The sequence below is a fragment of the Pan troglodytes genome, chromosome 18, assembly GCF_028858775.2.
Source record: "Pan troglodytes isolate AG18354 chromosome 18, NHGRI_mPanTro3-v2.0_pri, whole genome shotgun sequence".
Lineage (NCBI taxonomy): Eukaryota > Metazoa > Chordata > Mammalia > Primates > Hominidae > Pan > Pan troglodytes.
Window position 1 is genome coordinate 87,625,971 of NC_072416.2, and position 20,700 is coordinate 87,646,670.

At 47.8% G+C, this 20,700-nt stretch overlaps 1 protein-coding gene across 36 annotated transcripts in view; it reads right to left on the reverse strand.

Annotated features, from left to right (window-relative positions):
* The window catches only part of ANKRD11 (ankyrin repeat domain containing 11), a 229,705-nt gene that overhangs the window by 161,452 nt on the left and 47,553 nt on the right, over positions 1 to 20,700 (reverse strand). For 14 of the 36 annotated variants that reach the window (XM_024349501.3, XM_024349500.3, XM_054669625.2 and 11 more), the window contains exon 2: positions 176 to 260. The exons of 1 other annotated variant lie outside the window; for it this stretch is intronic. Coding sequence is in view for 1 of the 35 variants with exons in the window: in XM_054669625.2 (XP_054525600.1) it covers positions 176 to 184 (9 nt within the window). In the remaining 34 variants the exon portion in view is untranslated. Of the gene's footprint in view, positions 1 to 175; positions 261 to 1,458; positions 2,393 to 3,677; positions 3,894 to 8,370; positions 8,674 to 11,273; positions 11,349 to 11,713; positions 12,374 to 19,989; positions 20,087 to 20,700 lie in introns of those variants that run through there. 21 more of the 36 variants (XM_024349504.3, XM_063797498.1, XM_063797511.1 and 18 more) reach the window with 10 other exon arrangements.

A 20,700-nucleotide genomic window follows, 5' to 3' on the forward strand; every position in this document is an offset into this window, starting at 1 on the left:
CTGTTACCACTCTGAATACACTCTAAGTGAAATCCAGAACAAAATTCACAACATTTCGACAAAACTCTATCAAGTCCAAGAAAACCAACCTGGACACTCACACATTATTTTGATACTTATTTTTACAAATCAATGACAAAAACATAAATTGATAGAGAATGCAATGAGTATTTACCGATTCCATAGCTGAAAGTCAGTGCTGACGAGGACTGTCTTTTAAATCCAATGGAGGTGTGTCCCAGAGCAGGGCTGTATATATTCTGAAACAAGAGAGTGAGATTAGTTCATGTCAATAATATTTTCAGCCTCAGTTCTTTCATCGCTCTCGTCTCCCTCCATTTGGTCCACACGGTTTATTCCATCGCCCTTCCTCTCCCATGACCCACTGCTGAGCTCCTGGTCACTGTGCCAAGGCCAAAACTTACTTCATTCATCAAATACTTTTACGTCAAAATGCAGCAATTACAACTACTTAAAGGTAAATCCAAAGTCCAGCACAAAAAAAGAGTAGATGACACTGATACAATCTTGTGAAATCACCATAAAACCAGATTTTAGAGGCTCTGGGGCTTTTTATACGTAAGAAACCAAATAACCCAAGTGGGCAATCTCGCCACAGAAACAAAACATTACCAGTAAGCTAAGTTTTTAAAAGGCTTTTTTTTTTTTTTTTTTGGAGACAAGAGTTTCACTCTTGTCCCCCAGGCTGGAGTGCAGTGGCGTGATCTCAGCTCACTGCAACCTCCACCTCCCCTCCTGGGTTCAAGCGATTCTCCTACCTCAGCCTCCCGAGTAGCTGGGATTACAGGCGCTCGCCACCCACCCCCGGCTGATCTGGAACTCCTGACCTCAGGTGTTCCACCCACCTCGGCCTTCCAAAGTATTAGGATTACAGGCATGAGCCACCATGCCCAGCCTTAAAAGGCTAATTTTAAGTTTAAGAAGCATATTAAGTTTTAAACTACATAAAAGGTGCAAAAAAAGATAAGGTGGTTTTCATTTCCACTGAGTATTTTAAGAGGAAAAGATTATACTGCAGTACCATTTTTTTAAAAAGCTGAATAAGGCCATGCATGGTGGCTCACGCCTGTAATCCCAGCACTTTGGGAGGCCGAGGTGGGCGGATCACTTGAGGTCATGAGTTCAAGACCAGCCTGGCCAACAGGGCAAAACCCCGTCTCTACTGAAAATACAAAAAATTAACCAGGTGTGGTGGCTTGTGCCTGTAACCCCAACTACTTGGGAGGCTGGGGCAGGTGAATCCCTTGAATCTGGGAGGCAAAGGTTGCAGTGAGCCGAGACTGCACCACTGCACTCCAGCCTGGGTGACAGAGCGAAACTCGTCTTAAAAAAAAAAAAAAAAGGGCAGCTGAATAAAACTATATAATTTCCCTGAAGAGCTCTGGGGACTCCAAGAATAAAACAAACCAGTCTAAATGGGGGGAAAAAAATCTATACCCATGTTACTTCAGTCCCATCCAAACATCAGGCTCTCCTCCAACTCCAAACACTTCCGTGTGCAGAACCAGGGAAGGAAGCACAGACAGGATTGAAGGCAGCTCCCAGGACAGGGCTTGCTGGTGCAGGGTTCCCCGGCTCTGCACTTAGCATCCCAGAGAATCGCGTGTTTCCTGAGCAACACTCCTGGTACGTGCGTTTTGCAAAGATGGAGTGAGGTTTTTCCTCCTTACACTCCTGGAAGATGGAGTGAGGTTTCTCCTCCTTACACTCCTGGACAGGATTGTTCAAAGCTGCCATTAACCTCAAGGACCATTAAAAATAAGTGTGTGATGGGTGTGCTGGCTCACGCCTGTAATCCCAGCACTTCAGGAGGCTGAGGCAGGCGGATTGCTTGAGCCCAGAAGTTGGAGACCAGCCTGGGCAACACGGCGAGTCCCCATCTCTATAAAAAATTCAAAAAATTAGCTGGGCATGGTGGCGTGCGCCTGTAGCCGGAGCTACTCACACCACTGCACAGCAGCCTCAATCCATCAATCAATAAAAATAAATGTGAATACGCAGCTTCTAGTCACCACACAGCCTGGTTTCAGTGAAAAGCAGCAAGTGTGCCACGAAGCTTTCCGTAAAAGAGCTCAGAGAGGGGAAGAGCATCAGCAGCAGGAAGCCAGCGAGGAACCCCAGCATCGACCTCCAGAGTCCTGAGAGCACTCAAAGCATCATGAGTCCAACGATTTGCAAGCTCAGTGCCACTGGCATTTGGGTTCAGCACGCCAACAGGGTTGAGCAGCGTCGGTCTTCTAGATGCCAGTAAGGCCACCCAGCAAATCCTGGCAACCAAAAATGCCTCCAGACGATGTCCACTAAAGGGCAAAACACGCCGGTGAGAACTGCTGCTTTAATGCAGCTGCTGTTTCCCACGTATGAAGAAACTGGGCCCAAATCAGGTGAAAGTGAAAAACATCAGTTAAAAGTGAAACAAAACTCAGTTTTCTGTTGTCTTAGGGTCCCACAGGGTATAGAAAGCAAGTTGGGAAGAGAAAATTCTGGTCTGAAGGTCTTTTCTTTCTGATTGAGAGACAATCTCAGTAACTGATCCCATTATCTCTGGAAGACAGTACCAATCCAGAGCCTCTAAAATATTTGGAATAAACATTACAGATTTTTTTTTAAGAGACAGGGTCTCACTGTGTTGCCCAGGCTGGGAATGGAGTGGTGCAAACACAGCTCACTGCGGCCTCAACCTCCTGGGCCCAAGGGGTCCTCCCACCTCAGCCTCCCAAGTAAAGACATTTTCTAAGGTGTGAAAAAAAGCTTCATTTAGAATACATGTTCACATCAAAACCACCACCACGACTATAAACAAGCTATGTTGTCAAACAGAAAAGCACCAGGCTACACTTCTTACTGTCAGCTCCTGCCTACAGCAACTCAGGAATCAACAGGCCTGTGGAGGCTGAGTGCAGACAGAGACCATGGAGACATGAAGGGTCAGTGTGTGATGACGGAGTCAGGGATGGGACCATCACCCATCCATGTCGGGGGGTGGGGGTGAGACACGAAGGGTCAGTGTGTGATGACGGAGTCAGGGATGGGACCATCACCCGTCCATGTCTGGGGGTGGGGCTGAGACACGAAGGGTCAGTGTGTGATGACGGAGTCAGGGATGGGACCATCACCCATCCATGTCGGGGAGGTGGGGGTGAGACACGAAGGGTCAGTGTGTGATGACGGAGTCAGGGATGGGACCATCACCCGTCCATGTCTGGGGGTGGGGCTGAGACACGAAGGGTCAGTGTGTGATGACGGAGTCAGGGATGGGACCATCACCCGTCCATGTCTGGGGGTGGAGGTGAGACACGAAGGGTCAGTGTGTGATGACAGGACCACTGCCCATCCATGTCTTGGGGCAGGGGTGGGGGTAACCGAAACCAGAATCCAGTTAAAACAACAGGGAGTTGCTTCTACCTATGGAAATGGCAACAGGACAAGATGATAACCCAGGTGCTAAGGAGTCGGCTACACACATTCTGTGTTAGGAAACCCAGGAGGTACTAATGGCGGCTCTCTCTGAATGGTGGAGCAATGCGAGGTTTTAAATGCTCTTACCATTATGGACTCCTTACTCTCATCAACCCCTTTAAGTGGGTTAGTTGCCACGTTAGGGATAGGGAAAGAAAATTATTTAATACAATCAACGGGTAAAAAGTTAAAGTTACCTAAGAAGAAAGAGCTCTAGGCCAAACCTATAATCCCAGAACTTGAAGAGGCCGAGGTGGGAGGATCACTTCCGCACAGAAGCTCAAGGCTGCAGTCAGTTAGGGCGGCACCACTGCACTCCACCTGGGCCAGCGACTGAGACCCTAAGAATATCCCAAGGCTGCAGTCAGTTTGGGCGGCACCACTGCACTCCACCTGGGCCAGCGACTGAGACCCTAAGAATATCCAAACCATTAAAAGAATTTTTTTACAGAATTTTTCTTTTAAAAAAAGCAATTTTAAAAAAAAGGAACTTGGATGTTATCACCAAAAAGAAGTGGTATTTGAGGGGATGGACACAGTAACCACCCTGGTCTCATCGGTAAACAAGGCATCCACGGACTGAGGCATCCTACCGGACTCCACTAACAGGTGCGACTATGGGTCAGTAATAAACACACTTTTCAATATGTCAAGTAATAACACGATATTCGCGCTGACCCAATCGCACCCGACCTCTTCCAACGCCCTGGGCTCTCCCCTCGCTTTGTTGCATGAGAGCTGCTTTACTCACTGCTCTCGACGAACAGTCACAGCCACGAGCACCGTCCGAAACAGAATCACAGCCTCCCTGGGAAGGAAGCTGGGCAGACCTGATGCTTATTTTTGGAAAGGAACGGAAGTTCAAGATTGCTCATGTTTTTATTACAGTCTCCCTTTTCTCCCCTAAGAGAATCACAAGTTTCAGGAGACTCTGACTGACACAACTGTATTAATGTTTAATTCACTCCCACTTTAATCACTTTTTTCTTTTTCTCTTTCTTTATATCAAAGCACATCAATAATCACTTTTTTCAATCAGGAGATCTACAACTGCTTGCTAACCATAGTCTTCAATCCGCTAAGATGAGCAATTCTTTCCATCCACACTGACTAACCCCAACTGACAGCAGAGAAAAACCACGAGGCCTGTGGCTGTCCCACACCGCTGCTCCTTCAGACAACCAAGGGCCACGCTGGTTTCACAGCTGTGAGCTCAGGCCCCTCAGCTCCCTCCCGTGAGCCACCTTCCCAACACCCTCAGAGCCCAGGAGTCCATGTTAGCAAAGACAGGTCCCTACACTGGCCTTGGTCTCAAAACGCTGCTAGCCAGAGCTATGACCTTATGCAAACAATGATTTTCATTCGCGTTAGGCTGGGTGGGAGGGTCCACAGGGGAGCCACTGACGATGGGCATCTGCCCCCGACACTGGCTGACTAACCAGCATCATTAACCCTGGGCTCCGAACGGCAGTCACACCAGCCTGTCTCAGGGCCAGGTCTGTCTTTTCCCTGCTTCCCACAGAACGGCCCGCAGTGCATTCCTTTCATGAGTACAGGAGCATACGGATGGGTTTTAAGAGACTAGTGCGGAGCTGTGGCTTTCTTGATAAATACTTTTTCAGTAACTTCAAATACATGCACAGAGAAGGCATGAGATGTGTGGTTAGAGTTAACCTGAAAGCACAAGGTGGTGCCTGCAGCAGCAGGCACTCAGCACCTGACCCAACTCGACTCAAACATGTGAGCCCACCATTACTAGAGGTCAAAAATGGTCCAATAACCTCCATTCAGTTGTTCATAGCTGTTTTATTCATAAGCACCAGAAACTGGAATCAGCCCAGATGTGCTTCGATGGTGTAAGAAAACGTTTTAAATGGTCCATTTTCCAGGCATGATAAATCTACGCAATGGCAGCCAGCCTGTGGATGTAACAAACCACACGGCTCGTGCACCTAGAAGGTCACAATAAGCGAACAAAAAGTAGAAGAGGGGTCAGCCCATAAATGGGAAGAAAGTTTCAGTATTGGGAAATCAAAACTTAAGCGGGTAAGGGGACGGGGTACAACCTTGTAAGCGGGTAAGGGGACAGGGTACAACGGGATAATGAAACTCAGGCGACCTCCGGGAAGATTGTAACCCCATAGTACTCGACCAGTGAGGAACTGGGGGAGGGACTTGCATTAGAGGAGATAAACTACCTGCTGTGACTGCCCCGGGTGTACCTGCCTACCAGGCACCTGATCTTGCAAGACTGCCATTAAAAATCTTGCTTCCTGGCTGGGCGCAGTGGCTCACACCTATAATCCCAGCACTTTGAGTCAGGCAGATCACCTGAGGTTGGGAGTTCGAGACCAGCCTGGCCAACGTGGAGAAACCCCGTCTGTACTAAAAATACAAAATTAGCCAGGCGTGGTGGTGCACGCCTGTAATCCCAGCTACTCGGGAGACTGAAGCAGGAGAATCACTTGAACCCAGGAGACGGAGGTTGCAGCAAGCCAAGATCACACTTCTGCACTCCAGGCTGGGTGACAAGAGCAAAACTCTGTCTCAAAAAAAAAAAAAAAAAAAAAAAAGAGAGAGAGAAAGAAAAAAGTCTCATTTCTGCTGTTCTGTGTGTCTCCAAGCCCAGTCTTTGGGTGTGGACGGGTGAATGTGTGTTTCTCACCATGGATAAATAAGCTGAGTCCACCCACACCACAGAGACCACTCAGCAACAAAACAGAGCAAACATTACGCTGAGCAAAAAGGCCAATCGAAAAGGTTACATTTCTACGATTCCATTTATATGACACTCTTATGACAAATTTTTCAAATGGAGGACAAATTAGTGGTTCTCAGGGGTTAGGGACCAGGGTGGGGAGATGGGCTGGAAGGGGCAAATGTGGCTAGAAAAGGGCAAAGGGCCGATCCTTGCGATTATGGAACTATTCAGCACCGCAACACGGCAGGGACGGGGGCCCCCAGTGGTGAACACGCACAGAACTCAAATCAATCAATCTCTCTCTCTAACACACATGTACAAGTAAACTTCAGGCAACCTGAGTAAGACTGGTCAGCGATACCGTGTCCACATCCTGGCTGTGACGTTCTATTAAGGCCACAGTTCTCCAATGTGTTACCATTCGAAGAGAGGAGGAGACTGGCCGAAGTGTACAAAGGGCTCTCAAGGATTTCTTACAACAAAACACAAGCTCAAACTATTTAAAAAAAAAAAAAAAGTCCAAAAAAGAAAGAGTCCAATATTGACAATTTCATATGGTTTTATCTAGCATCAACTCACTTTATCCTCACAATAATCCCACAGAGTAGGTATCATTATTATCTCCCCTTTGCACATGAGAAAACTGAGGCCCTAGAAGTGTGAGAAATTTAATCAAGGTCACATTTTAAATGGTGGGGCCAAGACTTGAAACCAGGCTGGCTGGCTCCAGGGCCCACACTCTTCACCACGATCAGTCTTGAAACTGGAAATGGAAAACATGAACATGAATCTGCTATTATTATGGCTTAAAAATCTTACAATGTAACTTTAGAGGACTTAAAGGGAACACTAAAGACCTACCATCCAGCCTCATCTCATTTTAGTTCTCAGTCAAAAAAAGACACAGCCAATTGGATTCCACTCCCACAATGGTGCCAGGAGCCCCACAATCCCAAGGCCAGCTGGTGCAGACAGGTCACCTATCCACTCTGATCAAACCATTCTCCTGACCTTGGTCTCCTTCGTTTTTTCAGGTTGGGGGCGGACAAGGTGGGCCGGTTATTTCGATTTTTTCGGGCTGGGGGCATAGAAGGTGCAGTTATTTGTTTCCTGTTTTTGGTGTTTTTTTTTTTAAGGGTGGGGTGCTATTCATTTCGTTTTCTCTGATTTAAAGTGAAAGAGAAGGCTCCAGGGAATAAAGGCAACTAAGCAAACTTCAGAACTGAGGTGAGCCTGAGGAGGAACTAGAAGGAAAACCAGGCTTCCTTCTTCAGTGCAAATGTTTCTTTTTACTACAGGAAAAAACGAAACAGGAAACAAAATGAATGTTCCCAAACAATTCTCTTTATACCATTTAGCAGAAGAAGGTGCAAAGTGGATGAATGCAGAACGAGAACAAGAGGGAACGATTTCACACAACCGTTCTTCCCTTTCCATAATGCCTGCCCTGATAGGAATCAAACTCCTTTGCTAAAGAACAAAAGCCAACTATGGAAGGCAGGAGAACCTTCAGTCCTCAGAGAAGGCATCCGACTCCTGCCAAAACCTTCCCTTCCTCACCGGATCCAGGGGAATGGCAAAAACAATTCGTGTTTGAAAGTAAACAGATACACAGCTATAACAAAAAAACAAAGGAAGCTGTAGATCAGAAACTGGGAAATACCTGAAAATTAGAGGAGGACAAAGGCATGAAATCAAACTAGAGAAAGTGACACAAAAGCCAACAGTGAAAACAGCCCCAATAACACACAGGAGAAGGTGGAGGAAGGACAGTGCTGGACTGTGCAATACCTGCCTCCCTCCCGCAGGAGGCCCGGCTCCACAAGACCCCAACCAGCGCTGGCCGAGTTCACAAGCTCCCTGAGCAACAAACACCAACTCCCTGCGTGGCTTCACTAAAACAAGCCTTGATAGGGAACAAGAGGCTCTGATGGTCACTTAAACACCACACACACACACACACACACACACACACACACACACACACACACATCTGAAATCCTGACCAATGAAGACATAAGACCAACCTTTCAGAAAGCCTAAATCAGGCGCATATAGATGACCAATTTATTTCTAGCTCTTAGTAAACCCACAGAATTCCAAATCAGCATCACAGTCTAATGGCAAAACTCAAAAGGAAACATGAATATATTGTGATCTACTTGTCTCGAGCTCACTGTTGGCCTCACCATTTTATGATCAGCGTCATGGACACTGGGAAACAGAGAAGACGGAGAAATCCGGGAAGCGGCTGTTTCACTTCAGTGTGAAGCTCCTACTCAACAATCGCTTAGTTATTTGTGACCTCTCACAACACTCATCTGTTCTGTTTCTACAAAATGAATAATCCAAGTGGCAGTAGACATCAGGACACCTGTTACCAGCCTGTCTTTTGCCAAGTAGGAACCTCAGAATGAGATACAACTCCATGAAGAACCATCTCGTGGTATGCAACAAGGTCTTCAGTCAGTCAGTCAATCAATTCAGCAGAGCTGCATGATACAAGATCAATATACAAAAGTCAGCTGTATCATCATCATACACAAGCAATGAACAATCTGAAAAAGATTAAGGAAACATTTCCATTTAAAACAGCATGAAAAAGAATATTTAGCAACAAATTTAACCAAAGAAGTGTAAAACTTGTACCCTGTAACCACAAAACACTGTTGAAAGAAACCGAAGACCTAAATAAGTGGAGGGAAAAAATCCCATATTCACGGATCAAAAGACACAGTGTCTTTACGACAGCAACACCCCCCAGCGTGACCTGATGATTCAGTGCAGTAACTATCAGAATTCCAATGGCCTTTTTTCAAAAGTGATCCAAAAATCTACATGGAATTGTAAACCTCTTACATACTACAACTTACGGAACTATACAACTTTTTCTTAAAACTTTTTTCAGAGTAGAAAAGACATAATTAAAATGTCTAGGGGCCGGGGTGGTGGCTCACGCCTGTAATCACAGCACTTTAGGAGGCCAAGGCGGGAGGATCACTTGAGGTCAGGAGTTTGAGACCAGCCTGGCCAACATGGCGAAACCCCATCTCTACAATAAATACAAAAAAATTAGCTGGGTGTGGTGGCACATGCCTGTAATCCCAGCTACTTGGGAGGCTGAGGCAAGAGAACTGCTTGAACCCAGGAGGCAGAGGTTGCAGTGAGCCAAGATCGTGCCACTGCACTACAGCCTGGGCAGCAGAGCAAGACTCCATCTCAAAAAAATAGATTAATTAATTAAAATAAAATTCTTTGGCCGGGCACGGTGGTTCACGCCTATAATCCCAGCACTTTGGGAGGCCAAGGCGGGCAGATCAGAAGGTCAGGAGATCGAGACCATCCTGGCCAACACGGTGAAACCCCGTCTCTACTAAAAATACAAAAACATTAGCCAAGCGTGGTGGCGGGCGCCATAGTCCCAGCTGCTGGGGAAGCTGAGGCAGGAAAATGTTGTGAACCCGGGAGGCGGAGCTTGCAGTGAGCCGAGACTGCGCCCTACACTCCAGCCTGGGTGACAGAGCGAGACTACATCTCAAAATGAAAGAATGAATGATGAATGAATGAATGAATGAATAAAATTCTTCAATAACCAACATAACATGATTTCCTTTAAAAATACACCACTGTCATAGGCCAGGCATGGTGGCCCATGCCTGTAATCCCAGCACTTTGGGAGGCCGAAGTGGATGGATCACGAAGTCAGGAGTTCGAGACCAGCCTGGCCAACATAGTGAAACCCCGTCTCCACTAAAAATACAAAAATTAGCCAGGCATGGTGGCGGGCGCCTGTAGTCCCAGCTACTCAGGAGGCTAAGGCAGGAGAATCACTTGAACCCAGGAGGCGGAGCTTGCAGTAAGCCAAGATCGTGCCAATGCATTATAGCCTGGGCAACAGAGCAAGACTCCATCTCAAAAAATAAAAATAAAAAAATAAGAATACACCACTGTCCCTGAATGTGCACTGTTCTTTTAATTTAGAATGTGAGCCCACAATGATTTGTACAGCCCAACATCTAAGATGCAATGAACGGAATGTAAATGGAGGTTGGGGGGAGGGAAGGGACTACACAGCTTCTGAGAGAACAGCAACGTCCCTGCAGCGTGGGATTCTCAACTCTCGCACTCAGACGTTCTAGTACACAGCAGGGACTCTCAACTCTCAGGCTCAGAAGTTCTAGTACACAGCAGGGACTCTCAACTCTCAGGCTCAGACGTTCTAGTACACAGCAGGGACTCTCAACTCTCACGCTCAGTCGTTCTAGTACACAGCAGGGATTCTCAACTCTCATGCTCAGACGTTCTAGTACACAGCAGGGATTCTCAACTCTCACAGTCGTTCTAGTACACAGCAGGGACTCTCAACTCTCAGGCTCAGACGTTCTAGTACACAGCAGGTACTCTCAACTCTCACGCTCAGACGTTCTAGTACACAGCAGGTGCGCTGTCCTTTAACAAGGACAAAGGTCAACAAACGCCCCTTGGATGAATGGCTGATTGGCAAGCATTCCACACTGCAGGCTCTGTCCCCGCCCAGCAGACTTGTCCCCTATCTTGAAACACTACTTTTCCATTTCATTAATGCAACCTGATGGCCGGCCACTGTAACAAAAGAAACATCACCAAAATGAATTGTTTCTTCCTTAAGACAAAAGGGAGTTTGCTCCTCACATATGACCTTATGCAGTTTCTGTCTGAGAATCATCATGTTCGTCAGCCCTGCCTGTGCTCTCCTCTTCCCACTGTGCTTCCTCCTGCATCACAAAGGAAACCCCTGTGAGCCTGGGAAGTGGGTGTGCAGGCGGAGAAACAGAAACGGCCACTCCGGGCTCAACCTATCCATCCCGGCCTCTTCCTAAGACCAAGGCGCTGCTGACTCAACCCTGCTTCCGGACGCCTAGGGTTAACATCTGCTCCTTCCTCCTGTTTGCATTCAGTGAAATCCTCTCCTCTCCCAGCAGTTTCCACATAAAACCTGCCTCTTTCTTTATTAATAATTGTTTACAGAACTCTCAAGCAGCAAAGGCAAAGTACAGAAGATAAATAAAAGCAAGCTGGCCGGTGCGTGCGACTGGATGGACAACATCTTTACCCACATGTCTGCATCAGCTCTGCGTTGTTCAGCGACAAATCCCGTGTCTGGAAGAGTCCTGGCAGGCTGCACGGGCTGGAGAGAGAGCGAGCTGGTGAGTGGCTGCCCCTCCCATCACCACCACTGGCCACACCATGATGATCACACACCCAGGCACGCCCACTCTGTGCTCTCCACGCATCGCCTCATTCAACCCCCACCACAGCCCTTAACAGATGCCACCTCTGTGTTTCTTGTGAGAAACATGGAACATAACTGGCACTCATCTAGCATGGGCTCGCAGTAGCACTGAACCTACAAACCACTCTCTTCCCAGGCTTCCACCCCACCATTCCCGGTTTCTCTTGTGAACTTTGTTTCCATTTTGTTTCACTTGCTACATCTCCTTCCTCCACCTCCTCCCTCAATGTTGTCTTCAGCCACTGCCGGGGCACTCTCACCTGCCTCTGGCTTTAACGACGTGCGGCTGAATCCCAGCTCTGCCAATCAGAGTTGAACCCACTGAACCCACTGCAACAATGTCCAACTAGAGACACTGTCAATCAGAGACAATGTTCCCACCTTGCTCGGCTCTCCTCACACAGGCTGTGCACATACAGAGCCCTCACCCCACTCCTTCCTGTATCCCCTGCCTTGCTGCAGGGCACCACTGTCTAACCCTCCAAGGCAGAAACCAGCTGCCTCCTCCTCCCTATCAAAAGCCCACTTATAAATCCTGTCCATTTCCAGCTCCTCCCCATCACTGTCACTCCTCCCTACTGCCACCGCTCTGACTTCTAGTTCAAGAGTGTCTCAGCATTTCTTTACCTACATCATCATAACAACTTAATTATCTCCACCTCCAGCCACACACACCATCAACTTATTCCCCACAGTGCTAAGGGGAGAATTTGCCACATCTGATTCACTTCTTATTTACACCTCAGTCTGGTGTGCAGAAGTCACTGGGCTAACATGGAATATATTCATGTTGTACATCGTGACGCAGTACACACACACACACACACACACCCCTGGAAAATAAAAGCTTCACAGGACGAAAGCTCCCACTCCTACATGGGACACACTCCAGTGTTTTCCCAGGCTGGCAGCCGCTGTTTGTGACCTCAGGACCCATCGCCGTGGCAGCCGCCTCCCAGAGCCCGTGGCATGCACTGTGTTGAGGGCTGCTGTCTGGCTGCCTCCCCAGCCTCTGAGCAACCGCAAACACCTTCCAGTTCAGGAGGGTCCCTCTCCATCTTCCTAGAATGCCCTTTTCTACTGTGTCCACCTGGCAAACTCCTATTCATTCTTTAAAGTCAAGCTCAGGTCTTGACTTTCTTCCTTATACTTCTCAATATTCTTCAAATTCTCTACAGAGATATGTATTGCTTTTATATTTTTATACTATGTCACCACCATACCCGAGACTTACCAGTCACACACTCACCCCCATTCATATTCTATCACAGTATAATCTTGAGCCCAGGAGTTCAAGACCAGCCTGGGCAACATAATGGGACCCCATCCCTACAAAAAAATTTAAAAATTTGGCATGGTGATACACGCCTGTGGTCCCAGCTACTCAGTAGAACCACTTGAGTCTCTACTCAGGAGAATCACTTGAGCCTGCGAGGTCGAGGCTGCAGGGGGCTTTATCACAGCCCCACACTTCAGCCATGGGTGACAGAGACCCTATCTCTCTCTCTCTCTCTCTCTCTCACACACACACACACACACACACACACACACAAAATATATGGACACAGGCCACATTATATACAAGCATTGCCATAATAAAAACAGCTCTCCCTTGGCCTCTGAGCATTTTACCCTTCTGATCCATTCAGCTTCTTTGGAACAGATGGATATTCACCATAAGATGTAGTTTATGGACGAGTAATTTGGAAATGAAAAAGGAAGACAGTAAGGAGGCCTCCCCTTCAAGAGGGTTTCATGACAAGGCCCAGTTGAGTGGCCATGACTGGCCGGATCCTTTGGCCCTTACATATGGATCCCTCCAGGCTCTTTCAGTCTGCTAACCTACAAGTTAATTAGTCCATTTCTAGGAAGAAAGTGTCCGTTGTCTCCTCTGCAGACTTTCCACCTCCTGACAGCACAGGAACCTAACAGCATGCCAAGTTCAGACTCCTTTTTCTTTGCACCTCACTACCACCGACAGGCTTTCAAACATACTATTCAGAACAGAGACACGGCATTGGCCACCAGTCCCAGCTCCAGCAACACTAAAAGGCCTCCCTAAAGGAGCAGCAGGAGCGCAACAGAGAAGGAACAGGGTTGGACGCAGCAGGGCTGGACACGCCACCTTCACGGGAGTAAGACAGAAGGAACGGGCTTGGACGCGGGGGCTGGGCACGCCACCTTCACCAGAGTAAGAGAGAAGCAACGGACTTGGACGCGGGGACTGGGCACACCACCTTCTCCAGCCCCAGAGCCCCACTGTGGAGAGAAGAGGGGCTGCTCTCTGCCTCAGAATCCAAGAACTCCTGAGAAAACAGCTACATCGACATCTGGTATTAACATTTGATTGTTTAACCACACTATAAGAGAGAAGGGGACATGGACACTGGCCTCTAAATACAGAAGTTTCCAGCTCCCAGCTGGTTACTCTGAGAAGATGCCCCTAGTGTGTCACCTACAGAGAAGGGAGGATGCCCACCTACCCTGCCTGGCCTGCACCGCCCACTAGAAATAAACAACAGGCCCCAAATGCAAACAGGACCAAGAGAAGGGCCATACGGCAGCAGCACCCCAGTGCCTCCAAGACGTCACTCACCCATGGTGCGCCCTACACACACTCACCTCCTCAAGACACTATGGATTCTGTGTGTCTGGGGGTGAAGACTGCAATTTTTTAAATGTTTTCCAAGTAAATCTAATTAAAAAATAAATCACTGATCTAGCCCTTCCTCACCCAAACTCCCAGTCATACAGTTGTCGAAATAATGACCATAAAGCAATTCTTCTCTAACTTGAGAATTCTCACACTCTTCTTCTCCACGCAAGTCGGAAAGACCTAGTCTGAGAAAGAAAGCCATAAAAATGAGAGAATCCAGTGAAGTCGCTGCAGCCAGGAGGAGCAGCACCGCGCAGTCCTGTGCCTCACCCCTGCCCAGGCCACCTGAGCCCCACCTGTCACAGCGAGGCCGCAGAAGCATGCGGCTGGTCAGCAGCTAATCAGCAGAAGGAAAGCTGGCCCGACAATCCATGCCTATAAATTCCACAACAGATGTCTCCTGAGGTCCAAAATCTGCTCTTATTAAAGAGTGGCGTGTGGGATGGGCACAGACTCACACAGCCACACCACACACACAAGGTCTCAGGACTCTAGCCAAGGTCTTCTAGTTTGTAGTGGCCTCATGTTTGATGAGCATCTAATAACAAAGACAGGAAAGCACTGGATGGAGACGCGGCGAGGACACTGGGTGTCTGCGGCAGCCTCGCCCTGAGGAAGTTATGCTCTAACTGGTGAGACTGCACCAAGGCACAAGAAAACCCACGACAAACTGAAGTGTCCATGCGGATGGCTAGGTGAAGCAGGGCGCAGGCCCAGGTGTGAACACTCACCTGCCGGGAGCCCAAGACCAACCGATACACCCACAGCCACCAGCTCTTCATGAGAGGTGAAGCAAGCTGGGCTTCTGGGTCGGGTGGGGACTTGGAAAACTCTTCGGTCTAGCTAAAGGTCTGTAAATGCACCAATCAGCACTCTGTACAAATGCACCAATCAGCGCTGTCTAGCTAAAGGTTTGTAAACTCACCAATCAGCACTCTGTAAAAACGCACCAATCAGCACTCTGTGTCTAGCTAAAGGTTTATAAACTAACCAATCAGCATTCTGTAAAAATGGACCAATCAGCACTCTGTAAAATGGACCAATCAGCGCTCTGTAAATGGACCAATCAGCAGTACGTGGGCAGGGCCGAATAAGGGAATAAAAGCTGGCCACATGAGCCAGCAGCAGCAACCCACTGGGGTCCCCTTCCATGCTGTGGGAGCTTTGTTCTTTCACTCTTCACAATAAATCTTGCTGCTGCTCACTCTTTGGGTCTGTACTACCTTTATGAGCTGTAACCCTCAGCGCGAAGGTCTGCAGCTTCACTCCTGAAGTCAGCGAGACCACGAACCCACCAGAAGGAAAACACTCCAGACACATCTGAAAATCTGAAGGAACAAACTCCGGACACACCATCTTTAAGAACTGTGACACTCACCGCGAGGGTCCACAGCTTCATTCTTGAAGTCAGCGAGACCGAGAACCCACTGGAAGGAACCAATTCCAGACACATTCACACACAGATGTGCTTTCGTTCTGTCCTGCTGGGAGTCCAAGACCAACTGACTGTCCACTCAAGGAACAGACCAACTGACGCACCCACAGCCACCAGCTCTTCACACACACACACACACACACACACACACACACACACACTTTCAGTCTGTTCGCTCAAGGAACAGGGAGCCTTTTTCACTTCAACTTCTGCATTCAGTTCAATGTGCTGGTGCCGCCCATCACCTCTAAATCACCGCAAGTTTCAAGGACAGCCAGTTGTGTCCTGGAGCTGTGCTGAGCACGCCCACCAGCCCAGCAGGTGCTGCTGAGAGCAGAGGGTTTTGCAGGGTCACACATTCTTCCAACAATATGACTGCAGACCCCCAGCAAAAGGAAAGATTCCCCATTTGGGAAAGTAGACTAAAATTTTCTTCTATTAAAACATGATAATTCGGCCGGGCACAGTGGCTCATACCTGTAATCCCAGCACTTTAGGAGACGGAGGTGGGTGGATCACCTGAGGTCAGGAGTTCGAGACCAGCCTGGCCAACTCGGTGAAACCTATCTGTACTAACAATACAAAAATGAGCTGGGCGTGATGGCTCAGAACCTGTAGTCCCAGCTACATGGGAGGCTGAGGCACGAGAATTGCTTAAACCCAGGAGGTGGAGGTTACAGTGAGCCAAGATCATGCCACTGCACTCCAGCCTGGGCAACAGAGTGAGACTCGGTCTCAAAAAAAAAAAAAAAAAAAAAAATGATAATCCGAGTTTCTCCTGACAGATGACATTCATCAACAAGAGATTCAAGCAGAAAAGACCACTGTCTCTAACAGCAAGTATTATACAAGAGCCTCAAGCGACGTCTGCCTTGGGTGTCGGGACATAGCAAACAGGACGGCTGTTCCGCAGGAGCAGGACTGAAGCAGGCGGAAATGAAGACGCAGGGGCATCAGCCATCAGAGGTCTTCTTCCTGGAATAACTATTCCTCTAAGCTGCTCCTTCAGATACAAAATTAAAAGTAACTCTCAACACTGACAAGTCAACGGAGGACACCTGAAAAACCAAAAAACTTTTACTATATTTTTGTTTTAATAAAGTTCTAATCCCCTGAGGTAACTGTGAGGGAATTAATAACTAGAGAACTGTTAGAGACCCCTGAAGGTTGGACAATGGTATTGCCGAAGCTTTGTGTTTTGCTCTTCAATAAACTTATCTACTTTCTTAAGCTAATTGAATAAAATTTAATATACATTTATCAACCACATCTTTTAAAAAGAGAGAAAAGTAGGAAACTCAAAGTAGTTTCCTTTAAACAAAAGATGGTCACAGTTGATGAATTTAGAACATTTGTCACCAATATCCTAAAAAGTGACATACGAGGAAGGAGACGTCACAGAAGAAAACGACAACACACACCCAAACGGCATCAGCCTGTGTGTGACCATTTTCACAACAGGGAAGGGAACGAAGCGAACAGATCCATCACTGAAAGCGCAGCACACACCTTCTAACCTAGAAATGGAGAAGGAACGTCCACTTATGAAGAGGGCCAACAACAGTGGACTCTCATTCCATGAACCAAGCATGATGCTAATATGACAGAGAATTTTTTAAAAAGCCACCAAAAAAATACCAAAAAGTGAAAGACTGTATTGTTTGCCCCAACATCTGTTTTCTTCACTCTAATGTTCCCAAACCAGTGCAGCAAACGGGCTGGCTCTTCCCGCCTCCCACTGACTCCTCCACACCCCTACTTCCTCTCTCCTCATTCACCTCTTCTTTCTGCTCTTCTGTGCCTCCCACTCTCTCACTGAGCAGCCCCTCACTTCCCAGCATGCCACCATCTCCCCTGAGCAAACAGTCCTCCAGAGACAGTCCTCCAGAGCTCTCTCCAACCTGACATCTCTCCCGAGAGCCCACTCACCAGATGTCCAAGGGGTTTATGAAAGCCATGGATTCAAGGCTAGAGACGCTGTCCCTCAGACCAGCTCTCTCCGGCTCTTCCTGTCTGGTAGGGAGGCTGTGGTGCCCTGGCCACTCTCATTTCTCTCTGGCCTCTGCACCTCCCATGCATCCGCTCCTCTGCCATGCCTCTCCACTGCTCCTAATGCCACTCCCAGCTCCAGCAACCCACCCTCCAGGGCATCTCGACGCTATGCCCAGTTCAATCTCCTATGGGTCAGTGCAGGGCAATGCATGATGCAAACTAGGCCCAGGGGCTGTGGAGTCGGGCAGCCATGGTTAAAATCATTCTTAGTTTCCTCATCTGTAGAAAGAAAAATTCCTGGATACAAAATATAAGATGAATATACACAAGTCCATTGTATTTCTAGACACCAACACCAGGCAGAGTCCACCATGAAGGCAGGTGGCAGTGTCCCAAGGAGAGCCCGCTGGCCAGGAGGGCACCGCAAGCTTGGACACAGCAGGGGCACTGGAGATGGGTCCACGAACCGCGTGCGCAGCCCAGGAGGCTGGCACAACTGGTGTCTGCATGAAGACTAGGAACAGCTGGCTTCTTATCTACACCATACACAAACATCAATTTAGGATACATTAAAGGTGTAAATGCAAAGGGCAAAAGTACAAAATGTGCAGAAGGCGTAGGAAGCTATCTTTATGGCCTTGGGATAGGGAACATTTTTTTTTTCAAGACAGAGTCTCACTCTGTTGCCCAGGCTGGAGTGCAGTGGTGCGATCTCGGCTCACTGCAGCCTCCGCCTCCTGGGTTCAAGCAATTCTCCTGTCTCACCCTCCCGAGTAGCTGGGACTACTGGCGTGTGCTACCACATCCAGCTAATTTGTGTGTGTGTGTGTGTGTGTGTGTGCGTATTTTTAGTAGATACAGGGTTTCACTATGTTGGCCAGGCTGGTCTTGAACTTATGACTTCAGGTGATCCACCCACCTGGGCCTCCCAAAGTGCTGGGATTACAGGTATGAGCCACCGTGCCCATCCAAGAAAATTTTCTAAAAAAAGACATACTAGGTCATGATGGACAGTTTGGAAGGCATTGCCCCCAAGAACCAAGCACAGTCCCTTCGAACCTAAAGTATTCAAATCTCAAGTCATCAAATGTTACTGCATTTAGGAGGCCGAGGTGGGAGGACTGCTTGATCCCAGAAGTTCAAGGCCAACCTGCGCAACATGTGAGACCACATCTCTATAAAAAAGTTTAAAATAAACTAGCCAGGGGTGGGGTTGCATGCCTGTGATCCCAGCTGCTGGAGAGGCTGAGATGGGAGACTGCTTGAGCCAATGAGTTCGTGATCACACCACTGCACTCCAGCCTGAACGACAGAGCAAGACCCTGCCTCAAACAAAAACAGAAACGAAAACAAACAAAAATTTTAACCTTTCTCTTAAGAAAAACAAAACCAAAAAAAAAAAGAACTGTATTCTTCCATTCATATAGAAGATAAACATCACAATGGGAAACTCCCTCTGTGTGGCATGTTGTTCAAATCCACATGCATGCACAGTCCCAGAGTCTTCTTTCCTACCCGCAGCACCGAAGGTTCAAGGAAGTCCCACTGTTTTCAGTAAACTGAAAACTTTTTTGGAAAATGCTGTTTTCCAGTATAGACAACTGAATCCTAAGCACAAATATATAGGACCTCTGAATATGTAAAAATTTAAAAGCAGACAACACTAAATTAATGATTTTACTTTTAAGGAGATAAAATGTTCCTTGACTTGCAATGGGGTTACCTCCCAATAAACCCAGTGTAAAGTCAAAAATCCTAAGTCGAACCATCGTTAAGTCAGGGACTATCTGTATACACTTTCAGTGCTAAAAACTACACCAAAGAAAAAACAAGTGTCAAAGTTCTCCATGTAAAACAGTGATCCAGGGATATGGGTGAGAAAACCCATCTAAAATGCAATGTGATATTTAGGATAAAGCTGAAACACACCACAGCGCCTCAGCAATTGAGGTTGTGAACACAACCACACAATCAGCAAAGAAAAGCTTGTTCTATTCTTCATCTACACCACTCACACACAACACCAAAGGTGTTCTCAGCACACGTCCGTCCACCTCAGATCTATTCTTCATCTACACCACTGACACACAACACCAAAGGTGTTCTCAACACAACTCCGTCCCCCTCAGAACTCTGTGGAACGTTTTCATTCCCAATGATCACCAACAGAGCCAGCTGTAAGCTCAACTCTAACACTACCCACAGTGCAGCTGACCTAGACTGATGGGCGGCCTCCGGAGAAGTCAAGGACTCCAGCTCTACTGCACACACCCACAGCAGGAGAGGCCTGCGTCTCTCACAGGTGTGGGGTCTGAGCTGCAGCCCACTACCTTAACTCCATAATCTGTGACTTGGCTCTTATGAGGAATCTGACAAAGAATCAGAGACTCAGAGGAGATCACAGCCTTTCAGGACTGAGGTCTAAAACACAGAACCTCTAGCCCAGTGCTCACCCGCAACCATTTCCCTGCCTCTTCCTACTTCTCCAGTCCTCAAGGGGACAATGGCAGGGTTCACATCAGGAGGCTTCCTCCGGAAGAATTCAGTGTGCTGTAATTAGAAATGAACATTTTATCAATATGTTCACGTAAAATGTACATGTTCCCCTGGGGGGAGGGATAAATAACAGTGGGACTAGGAAAAGCAGACCACCAGAAAATGTCTCGGTCCAGCGTGGTGGCTCAGGCCTGTAATCCCAGAACTCTGGAAGGCTGAGGGGGGAGGATCACTTGAGGCCAGAAGTTCAGACCAGCCTGAGCAACACACTGAAACCTCAACTTTGTAACAATAAAAACAGAATAAAAACTTAGCTGGGCATGGAGGTGTGCACTTGTAGTCCCAGGTACTCAGGAGGCTGAGGTGGGAGAATTGCTTGAGACCAGGAGGTCAGCACTACAGTGAGCTGTGAGTACCAATGCACTCCAACCTGGATGACATGACAAAACTCTGTCTCAAAAGGAGGGGGAGGAGGAGGTCAGAGGGAAAGGAAGAAAGCAGAAGAAAATATCAAGCACAAACTAAGGGCCCCAAAACATCCAACTCACAGCAACGTGGGCAGAGCCCTGGAGAAGCCAGAGGACATCCAGGCACCACCCAGCAAGGCGCTACAGAAAGGGGGCCACCTGCCTCCAAGCCTGCCGGGACTGAAAATAAATCCATGTGGC